The following is a 10539-nucleotide window of genomic DNA, read 5'->3' on the forward strand; positions in this document are numbered from 1 at the left end:
CCCCTACCACGCCCCGGCCCCCCGGGCCCACGCCCGTCCTACCACCCCCTCCCCCTCCCCCCCCCCCCCCCCCCCCCCCTCCCCCCCCACCCACCCCACCCCACCCTACCCCTCCCCTCCCCACCTCCCTCCCTCCCATGGCCTCCACCCCCACCAGCTCGTCCTCCGACGACGGGGTCCCGGCTCACCTGTCCACAGACGCCCGCGGGCACATTGTCTCGGTTGCCCGCTGCCACACCAAAGCCCACAATGGCCGGCCGGACTCGTTCTTCGACTCGTCCCGCTTCAACGTACGTCGCACTCCTTCCTCGCCCTTCCCCTCCTTTCATCACCACCTCCTCGCTCACCTCCTCCCGCCTCCCCTCCGTCACGCTCCCCGCGTAGATCCGATGGGTCGGCACCTCGGGCGTGCTCATCAAGCACAAGGTCGGACACGGACACTTTGGCGACGTGTTTCTGGCGGCGGAAGAAGAGACCGATCGGCCATGCGTGATCAAGGTGCTGAAGCCGGTCAAGCGCGACAAGATCAACCGCGAGATCATGTTCCTTGAACACCTCAAGGGCGGCGTCAACATTGTGGAGCTGATGGCGTGCGTCAAGGTGCCCAGCTCACGGCTCAAGTGCCTCGTCTTTGAGTACATCCACTCGCCGGACTTTAAGGTCCTGTACCCCACCTTTTCCGACCTGCAAATCCGGTACTATATGTACGAGCTCGTCCGTGGCCTCGAGTACACCCACTCGCAAGGCATCATGCACCGCGACATCAAGCCGCTCAACGTGCTCATCGACCCCAAGGAGCACAAAGTCCGGCTCATCGACTGGGGCCTTGCCGAGTTTTACTTTCCGGGTAAGCCCATCCGCAAGTGGCCCGGGACCCGGTGCTACAAGTCGCCTGAACTCCTGCTCAACTACGAGTACTACGACTACTCGGTCGACATGTGGGCGCTCGGCTGCATGTTCGGCGGCATGATCCTGCTGAAGCACCCGCTCTTTCGCGGCCGCCACACCAACGCAAACCAGATGGCCGCTATCGTCAAGATCCTCGGCACCGCTCCGTTCCTCGCCTACACCGAAAAGTACAAGATCAAGCTCTCGCAGGACATCGTCGCCGAGCTCAAAAAGTCGCGCGGCAAGCCGTGGGAGACCATGATTTCCAAGAAGAACCGTCATCTCGCCTCGCCCGAGGCTCTCGACCTTCTCACTAAGCTCTGCCTCTACGACCACCACGAGCGCATCACTGCTGCCGAGGCGCTCGAGCACCCGTACTTTGATCCTGTCCGCGACGGCATGCCCGCCGAGCTCGCCGCCTCGCTCTCTGTCGGTCCATCAGCTCCTGACCGTGCCTAGATGCAATACCTCTCATGAGCAGCCGTGAACATATAGAGTCATGTTATTAAAGAGTGCAATGTGAGAATGCCCTTGCCCACCCACCCACCCACCCGCCCGCCGTGCCGGGCTCGACTCGGCACGGCGGCCAACGGCCAGCCAGCCAGCCACACCAACGCCCACCCACCCATCACCGCCACACGCACACTCCCCAACACTCAACCGCCACTTTTGTCCACCACCCCCCACCCCCCTCCCACCCTCGCCCGCTCTCCCCACACCACCACCTATACTCTCGTGCGGCAGACGGCCTCCGGGCGATGAGCGTGGATGTGTCCGAGGCGTCGGCGCAGCTCGCGTCGGTGCTGGCGGAGATCAACGCGGCCGTGGCCGACGGCTCGCTCTCCCCCGACTTTGCCACCAAGCTCTCTGACGTCTACACCCGCGGGCATGCTGCGCTCCTCAAGAGCTTTGCTGCCGAGCAGAGCTATCTCAAAAAGGCCAAGCGGCTCAACCTCGAGCTGGCCGAGCAAAAGGGCCCCGCCGCGGTTGCGGCGGGCGACGGCGGCGTGGGCGACGACGCCGACAACGGCGGCGATGGCACCAGCGGTGGCGACAAGGCCGAAAAGAAGGAGTCCGGCGTGGAGGCTGCCACCAGGGAGCTTTTGCAGCACAAGCTTGATCTCGACCTTGCCGAGTCCCGGATCCAGACGCTCATGCTCACCATCGAGCAGCTCGAGCTCGAGCATGCCGAGGTCAAGGCCGAGTACGAGACGCTGAGGGCGGCCGAGGTGGCCGAAGTCCGACCGGCGTTTGAGCGCGATCGCAAGGCAGTGCAAGCGCTCGAGAAAGAGGCTACTCAGCGGCGGAGCCAGATCCAGAACCTCAAGCGGACCAAAGCGCAGCTGCTGGAGGACGCGTCGGCCGCGATCAAGGCCAAGGCCTCGTACGCCTCGGTCCAGAAGCAGCTCCAGTCGGAGCTCGCCAAGCACCGTGACGAGGCTGCCAACATCGAGGCTGCCACACGGGTCTTTCGCAAGAACATGGCCGAGCTCTCGGAAGAGGCCACACGCCGCGACGCCTCCGTCGCCAAGCTCACTGCTGAGGAGGCGCGGCTGCTGAAGGAGCTTGAGGAGGCCAAGACCGAAGCGGCCCAGGCCAAGTTTGCTGCAGCCAACTACGCGTCGACGTACAAGGAAGTTGAGCGCGCAGTAGAGGACGTCGAGTCGGATTTGACCAAGGCCAACGCGCAAGTCCGCATTCTCGACGAGCACCTCGCCGACATGGCGCTTCATGCCAAGGAACTCTCGTTTGAGGCGACCAAGACGCACGAAAAGCTGACCAAGCTCAAGCGGGAAAAGGCATCGACGCTCAAAGCGCTGGTGCGGGTCCAGGCTGACGTTGACTCTACCCGCGCACAGACGATGGATCTCGAGATGCAGAAGTCCGAGCTGGCATCCAAGGTCCGTGCTTTGCAGAGCTCAATGGACTCTGCCCAAAAGCAGGCAGCCAAGGCGGCGGTCGAGGTCGACTGGTACATCTACGACTTTTTCAACGAGGAGCTGCTGGGTCAGGCCAAGGCTGCCCAGGTCAAGGCACTGTACGAGGAGAACCGCGCGCTGGAGCGCGAGCTCGCTGCACTGCACACCAAAGAGAAGAGCTTGCTCGCCGTCCAGAAGGACCTGGTGATGAAGAACGACAACTTGGCGCGGTCGTGCACCCAGCTGGCGTCGCAGCTGAAGGAGGCTGAGGTGAAAAAGGCCATGCACGCCATGGCCGTTGCTGACTTTTCAAAGTCGACGACCCAGGTGGCCAAGCGGTACAAGTACTACGAGAAGCTGTTCAACACGGTGAAGAACGAGCGTAACCGGTCGGTCAACGCCCTTCAACAGCTCCACCAGGAGGCCGCAGAGTATAAGGAGAAGCTCAAGGTGCTGGCAAACGAGATCGAGATCCTGCGCGCCGAGATCACCGCCAAGGACAAGGAGTATGTGGCCAACAACCTCGCGTTCAAGAACGCGTGCACCCAGCTCGATGCGCTGACCATCGAAGTCAACAAGTTTCTGTTCGAGTACAAGAAAAAGCGCGACGCCATCGACCAGCAGCTCGCCGAGGTCGAGCGGCTCAACTCGGCTATCAACTCTGCCGAGGCTGCCATGCTCAAGCTGAAGACCCAGTACGAGGCCGCTGTTGAAGACCGCAACTTTACCGGCATCCAGCTCATCGACCGCAACGACGAGCTGTGCATCCTCTACGAGAAGGCCAACTTTCAGGACCGCGTCCTCCGCACCGGAGAGCTCGAGCTTCGTGACCGCGAAGAAGAAGTCCGCCTGTACAAGCTGCAGCAAAACGAGCTCCATCGGCGCGTCCATGCCAAGCAGTCGCTTGTCTCGCGCGAGACCGAGCGGACGCTCCTTGCCGAGATCGAGCGGTCGACTGCCGAGCTCGAGGCCGAGCAAGCCAAGGTCCAGAAGCTCGCTGTCGATCTCGAGGATCCGTCGAACGAGCTTCGTTGGCGGCCGGTGCCCGGGCGCGACCCGACCAAGAAGGAGCTCTACTCGAAGCTCAAGGAGCTCGAGGAGCGGCTGAATGCCAAGGAAGAGGCGCTGCTAGAAAAGTCGCTGGTGCTGGAGGAGATCTCGGCGCTCTCGCGCCGGCTGCGGACCAAGGCTGCCGACGGACAAGACGACACACTGGCGCTTGCCAAGCAGGTCAACGAGTTCCAAGCCCGCATCCGCACAACGACCCGCAAGATGATGGCCACTGTTTCGGAGCTCTCGATGTACCAGGCGACGGCGATGAAGCTCAAGCAAGAGGTGGCTGAGAAAGAGGGACTTCTCGCCGAGGCCGATGAGCGCATCGAGTCCGGCCTCCCGCCCACCGCTGAAGCCGCCCGCGCCTGGTCGCAGCACCTTGCCGCCCAGCGCCGCGCTGCCCTTGCTGCAGCCGGCTCGATCGAGGGCGACGACGACATGTACCCCAATGACTGGGAACCAAAGGATGGGCCGCCGACGCGGGCCAAGCCGCGGATCAACGCCTACATTCCGCACCACACCACCGGCCTCCTCCCCATTCCGCAGCCGTTCATGTACCCGCGGTTCGAGCCAAGTGTCACTGGCTCTTCGATGCGGCATGTCCGCGCAGCCAGCGAGAACACGCTTGCCCGCGGCGACGGCGACGAGTAAAGTTGGCAAACGCAAATACAAGCGAGTGCTAGCCTAGCCGCCGGGCTGGCCGTTGCGAGACTGCGGCTGCTCGCCACTGCTCTTGTAACATCCGTAAAAAATGGCGTCGTTCCTGCGCAAGGCAGCCAATGTGCTCGACAAGCAAACTGAAAAGTTCATGAACGCGCTTGGCGTGAGCTCTACAGAAGCTGGTAGGCAAGCATGGTAGAGGCAGCGACACAGTGTGAGGAGAGAGCGTGTTGTAGATGGCTAGGGTGGGAAGCAACGGCCGGTGTGCGGAGCCTTTTCGCCTGTGTCACTTGCACGTGCGACTCACGTTTCATGAACGGTTTGTGTCATTCTCGCCAGGCCAAGACAAGTCGCCGGCTGGACCGGGACACAGCGTCGCCGCAATGGGCGCATGCTGCCGGGCTCCGCCCGAGGGCCCGCCGTTCTACATCGGCACGCACTCGGCACATTGCACCGAGTGCATGGGCTCGCTTTGGCACAAGAAGCGATTCAAGTGTCGTATCTGCATGTCGTACTCGCTCTGTCACGATTGCCTCCACCTCGCGCCGCATCCGGCGGACCATACCTTTGACATGGTCGCCATGGACGATGGCGGCTCCATCCCGGTCGCCTACCCGCCTGGCCCAATGCCTGGTCAGTCTCCAGGTACTACTCCGCCGCCATCGGCACCCGCCCAGCCCGCGCCGCCGCCGTACACGCCGCCGGTCGCACCCGCTCCGATTCCGCCAGTCACGCCCGTCCCGGTTGCGCCCGCGCCTGCGCCCGTACCTGCACCCGCACCCGCCCCTATCCCCGTACCGGCACGCGCGCCCGTGTCATCGGTCGGCATGCCCGCGGCAGACTTTGAGACCTTCCTCAACTCGGTCAAGTCCGAGTCGTTCTCCGATGGCAAGATGGAAAAAGTGCGCATGGTCTCCAAGACCGCGCGGTTCTCGTGTGAGCAGGCAGGTCGTCTCCTTGACGCCCTTAGCTTCGACTCGGACAAGATCGACATGGCCGTCCTCCTCCATCCGACCCTTGTCGACGCCCACAACTTCTACCAGGTTCTTGACCACCTGGGCTTTGACTCGTCCAAGAACGATGTCCGCTCGCGGCTGGGCCTCTAGACGTAAACAGTTTCTCGATCCCGAAGCTCTCACTCCTCGCCCGAGTCCGAGAGCGAGGGTGAGATAAGATCAGGCGGGCCATCTGCAGTTGCAGGCTGCTGTCTTGCGCCGGGTGTCTCGATGGCGTTGTGCACCTTCCACGCCCGGTACGCCTCACCGGCGTCCGACGTCACCTCGTCACGCCAGCGGACCGCCTTGGGCGTCTCGGGCTCGAAGCGATGGTCTGACCTAGGTGCCGGCGGGGCCAAGCCGAGCTGCTGCTTGAGGGCATCAACGTCCGAGAGCGCAAGCACATCGCTCCACACGCCCTCGATGTCGGCCGGAAGCGGCGCGCCTGTCCCCGCCGGAGCCGGAGAGCGGGATCGGGACTTGGCGCGGACCGGGCTCGACGCCGTGCCGAGCTTCTCGAGCGCGTCCAACAGGAGCATACGGGTGTGAGCGTGGGCCTTGCGCTCATTCATCAGTGTGGTGTGGGCGTCCAGTGCTAGTGCCGTCACGCTGTCCAGCTTGGCGTGCAGCGCTGCGCCTTGGTCAGCAGCGCCGCCTTGGAGCTCGGCCACCAGCTGCTGGGTGGCGGCGTGCTCGACCCGGAGGCGAGCGTACGCAGCATTGACTCTCTCCAGATGCTGCAAGTAGCTTGTGTCGACCGTAGTGGTCGACGTGGGTGGCTCGTCGGACGCCATGGATGCCGAGAAGGGGAGGCAGCGGGGAGAGGTGGAGAGCGGCGAGGCAGCACGAGCACCGCAGACGGGTCTCGACGGAGGCAATAGGCCTGGGCACGGCATGGTGTGACACATCAGTTATTTGTTGGCTACTCGGCAACGGCAGCATCGGTAGCAGCAACGGCAGCGCCATCGGCAGTATCGGCAGCGCCATCGGCAGCGCCGTCATCGGCGGCAGCCTCAGCCGAGGCTGCTTCGGCCGAGGCATCGGCAGCACTGCTATCGTCAAGGGCAAGACCGGCCATCTGGTCGGCAACATCGTCAACGTCAGCCGAGGCAGCAGCCTTGGCGGCAATGGCGAGCTCGACAACGTTCTCCGAGACGACGTCGTGATCGGGCGAGCAAGCGGCCTTGGCGACGAGCTTGGGCATGCACATACCGCAGACCGCAAGCTTGCATGTCTTGCAGTAGACATCGGGCATGTTGTTCTCACAGACGGCGCAGTCGACAAAGTCCTCGTCATAGTCCGAGTCGCCACCGTCGGCGGCGTCAGCGGCGGCGGCTTCGGCGGCGTAGGCAGCGGCGGCGTCGAGGGCGGGCTTGACCTCGGTAGTGTAGATGTGGTGGCGGAGGTTGACGATGGTGGACGAGAACTCGCCCTCAACCTCCATCTCAACGGCGCCCTGGACGGCGGCGGCGCGGATGTCGTCGTTGGCCACTGCGTTGTCAAGGCGGAGAAGCTCGTACATCTGGGCAGTGGTGGAGGCCTGCGACAGCGGCTCGCCAACCACCATGAACATGGAGAGGCCAAACTTGAAGAGCCACTCGTAGCCCTGGACCAGGAAGTTCTCCCAGAAGGTCATGAGGGCCTCGTAGTGGAGGACCTGGATGCCGAGGCCGACAAACCACTTTTGGGTAAAGTTCTGCGGGAGCACGCCCTTCTCCATCAGGTTGCCCATCAGCGGGCCGAAGAACTGGCCGACCATGGCGCCGAGAACGCGGGCGTCGACGTTGAACTTGACGGCCTCGGCGCGCCAGTATCCGGGGATGTACCGCTCCTCCTGGTCAAAGGCGAGCACAAGCTGGGCCACCACCTCGGGCTCGAGGAACATGAGGAGGAAGCCGGCGGCGTAGGACATGCCCTGTCCGTAGTCGCCGACCTTGTGGCCAACGTGGGCGAGGACCTTAGTCAGCGCCGCCTGGCACACCTCGCCGCAGAACGCGCGCTCCACATCGCGCTCGATGATCCGAGTCACCGGTGCCTCGTCGTCAAAGGCAAAGTTCGGATCGATGGTCACGCCCGAAGAAGCGACCCAGGTCGAGGTCCGGGCGAGGGCGGCCGGCGCCGACTCGGGCGTGAGGTAGCCGTGGTTGAGGAGGAGGATAGGCGCCTCGGCCTCGTCTTCGAAGAACGTCGGATGGCGGAGCATGCTATGTAGGTGGGTGTAGGGGAGGGAGAAGTGTGACGGCGGTGGTGTGGGGGGCGGATGGTGTGGGTGGTGGTGGCTCGGCCGGTGAATGCGTTGTGGGTGGATCGGGCCCGGGATGGCGCGCAACGCGCTGAGCGACTCAGGCCGATTCGGTGCGGCGCTGGGCGACTCGGTGCAACTCGTTGCGGCCGTAGCCACTCCTGATGCACATACCGGATCAAGAGGTGAGCGCTTTGCTTACATCGCAGAAGGCGATTATTGCCTCTGCCTATCGCATCCCAAAAATACGTCCGAGAGCGAGTTGAGCCGTCTCCACGTTGTGCAACATGACTATGGGAGGGGGATGCCTGGAATGGAGCACTGTCATACGTCTCGGCCAAGGCACACGACAAGGCGAGTCCAACTTGAAAATGCGTTTATGGGGTCTGGTTGCTCGGACGCGTTGTTGCGCGTCTCAAAGTGAACAACACAGCGCCGGATCAAGTCCTCTCCGATCCAAAGTACGTGTTGGGCAGGGTGGCATGTCGTTGGGCATACGGTGTAGATAGAGGGGAATTGGAAAGGTGAAGGGGAGCACCGGTACCTTAGGGATGGCAACGCTTCGGGTCGCGCGGGAACATGGAGACCTTGCGGACGTTGTCAAGGGCAAAGAACTGGAGAACGATGCGCTCGACACCAAAGCCACCGCCGGCATGGGGCGGGGCGCCGTGCTTGAAGGCATCGACGTAGCTCTGGATGGGGGTGAGGTCGACGCCGAGCGAGTTAGCACGCTCGACAAGCATGGCCGGGTCGTGGATACGCTGGGCACCCGAGAGGATCTCGCGGCCGCGGACAAAGATGTCGTACGAGTTGGAGACGGCGGGGTTGTCGGGCCGGCACGCGGTATAGAAGGGGCGGACGGACGACGGGTAGGCGTCGACGCAAAAGACGTCGGTGCCGTACTTCTCGCGGACCAGGCGACCGAGCTCGCGCTCGGCGGCGGTGTCGAGGTCGCCGTGGGAGCCGTCACCGAGCTCGACGCCAGCCTCGGTGAGCATGGCGATGGCCTCGGGGTAGTCCATGACGAGGATGGGGAACTTGTACGGCGAGTCGGTCTCCTGCTCGTAGCGGTAGACGAGCGGCTCGAAGGGGTACTGCTCGTTGACAGCGGCGCGGAGGTCGGCGTACTTGTCGGAGGAGAGCTCGTCAAAGACAGCGACAAGGGCATTGGTGATGGTGACGAGGACCTCATGGTAGTGCTCCTTGAAGGTGGCCTCGATGTCAGCGCCCACAAACTCGACAAGGTGGCGGTTGGTGTTCGAGTTTTCGGCGCGGAAAACCGGGCCGATCTCAAAGACCTTCTCGAGGCCGGCGCAAATGGCCATCTGCTTGTACAGCTGCGGTGACTGGGCAAGGTACGCCTTGTCGCCGAAAAAGTCGACGGTAAAGACGTCAGCGCCGCCCTCGGACGCGGTCTGGATGAGCTTGGGCGAGTTGATGCCGGTGAAGCCCTGCGAGACAAGGAAGTTCTGGAAGGCGTTGACGGCGACCGAGCGCATGCGGAAGATGCCCTGGTTGGCCCTCGTCCGCAGGTCGATCCACCGGAAGTCGAGCCGGGTGTCCTGCCCGACGTGCGCAAAGCCGCGCTCGTCGACAGTGCCGTCGGCCACGCCGGTCTCGGTGCCGTCGCCGTCACCGGCGGTGGCGGCGACCTCGGCCGACGACGACGGCGCAGACGCGTCGCGAATCTGGAACGGGAGCTCGGCAGCGGCGTTAACCACGTAGCACTTGAGGACCTGGAGCTCGACGCCTGACTTGGTCGTGTCCTTGATCTCCTCGGGCGGGATCGAGACCGTGGCCGTGACGTCGACCAGAGACTCGTTCGAAATGGAGGCCAGGAACTTGGACATGGCCTTGTTCCCCGAGTAGTGGCACTGGATGGTGTGGATGGTGCTCCGCAGGACGATAAACGCCCGCTTGCCCTGCCCACGCACAGTCTGCGCGTACCCGCGGACTGTCACCTCCTGCCCGTCCATCGCCGCGTCGATGTCGGCAATGTCGGTGAAGACCCGCCCGGTGAGCGACTCGGGCTCGGAGAGGATCATCTGGTACCGCCCAAAGTCGGACGACGCCACGAGCTCGGCCATGAGCCCTGTCGGGCCCTCGGCAGCGCGCGACTTGGCCTCGCGCGCCTTGCGGCGCTCCTCCTTGGCGGCGGCGCGGGCATCGCCCTTGCCCTTGCCCTTGCCCTTGCCCTTGCCCTTGCCCTTGGGCGGCGGCCATTCCTCGCCCTTGGCCAGCGCAAGCGCCTTCTTCTTCTCCAGCAGCGTGGCGATGGCCTCGGTCGCGTCCTCGCCGGCGGCCTTGAGCTCGCGGACAATGGTGCCCTGCGCCTGGACCTCGGCCTCCAGGACCTGGATCTCTGCCTCGGATGCAGTAGTTGCCATGTCTCTGCTCTCCGTGGCCCCCGTCCGCACCATACTGTGAGTCTTTGCATGGAGCATCTTGCCTACGTGGTGGTGACGTCGGGCGAACGATCCCATCTGACAAAGTCCGAATTTGTGGTGGCCACAGGGGAGGGGGGGGAGAGGGGGAATGGGGAAAGGGGAAAGGGAAGGCTTCCTTGGGGGTTGAGGGATGGGAAACAGTTGGTGTTGTGTGGTGTGTGTGGATGTGAGGCGTACATTGTATGGCGAGTGGGATGTGGTGGAGTGTGACAATGAGTCTGAGTCTGCCAAGTGGTGGCTGGCTGTCTGGTGCTGCGGCTAGTGACACTGGTTTTTACTTTGGCAGAGGGGACATTCGCAGAAATGGACAGTGTCCTGGAAAGTGGCATGCCTCC

At 63.6% G+C, this 10539-nt stretch overlaps 5 protein-coding genes across 5 annotated transcripts; 3 read left to right on the forward strand and 2 right to left on the reverse strand.

The window, feature by feature from the left end:
* Positions 1 to 137: 137 nt before the first annotated feature.
* On the forward strand, positions 138 to 1413 carry AMSG_01248 (CMGC/CK2 protein kinase; the record flags this gene model as incomplete). The annotated part of the gene is made up of 2 exons (XM_013906402.1): positions 138 to 290; positions 385 to 1413. 2 exons carry the CDS (start codon positions 138 to 140, stop codon positions 1345 to 1347), a joined length of 1116 nt encoding a protein of 371 aa, XP_013761856.1. The 3' UTR covers positions 1348 to 1413.
* A 233-nt stretch (positions 1414 to 1646) lies between these two features.
* AMSG_01249 (coiled-coil flagellar protein) lies at positions 1647 to 4527 on the forward strand (the record flags this gene model as incomplete). Its single annotated transcript, XM_013906403.1, has 1 exon — positions 1647 to 4527. One exon carries the CDS (start codon positions 1647 to 1649, stop codon positions 4509 to 4511), a length of 2865 nt encoding a protein of 954 aa, XP_013761857.1. The 3' UTR covers positions 4512 to 4527.
* An 820-nt stretch (positions 4528 to 5347) lies between these two features.
* On the forward strand, positions 5348 to 5626 carry AMSG_01250 (uncharacterized protein; the record flags this gene model as incomplete). The annotated part of the gene is made up of 1 exon (XM_013906404.1): positions 5348 to 5626. The coding sequence occupies one exon, from the start codon at positions 5348 to 5350 to the stop codon at positions 5624 to 5626; it is 279 nt and encodes a 92-aa protein (XP_013761858.1).
* Positions 5627 to 6437: 811 nt separating this feature from the next.
* On the reverse strand, positions 6438 to 7753 carry AMSG_01252 (GTPase activating protein; the record flags this gene model as incomplete). Its single annotated transcript, XM_013906405.1, has 1 exon — positions 6438 to 7753. The coding sequence occupies exon 1, from the start codon at positions 7716 to 7718 to the stop codon at positions 6438 to 6440; it is 1281 nt and encodes a 426-aa protein (XP_013761859.1). The 5' UTR covers positions 7719 to 7753.
* A 363-nt stretch (positions 7754 to 8116) lies between these two features.
* Positions 8117 to 10400, reverse strand: AMSG_01253 (aspartyl-tRNA synthetase). Its single transcript, XM_013906406.1, has 2 exons — positions 10382 to 10400; positions 8117 to 10148 (listed from the first exon to the last, which is right to left on the reverse strand). The coding sequence occupies exon 2, from the start codon at positions 10142 to 10144 to the stop codon at positions 8303 to 8305; it is 1842 nt and encodes a 613-aa protein (XP_013761860.1). The 5' UTR covers positions 10145 to 10148; positions 10382 to 10400; the 3' UTR covers positions 8117 to 8302.
* Positions 10401 to 10539: the final 139 nt, after the last annotated feature.

This window comes from Thecamonas trahens (assembly GCF_000142905.1).
Source record: "Thecamonas trahens ATCC 50062 unplaced genomic scaffold supercont1.5, whole genome shotgun sequence".
In the NCBI taxonomy this organism is placed as follows: domain Eukaryota; order Apusomonadida; family Apusomonadidae; genus Thecamonas; species Thecamonas trahens.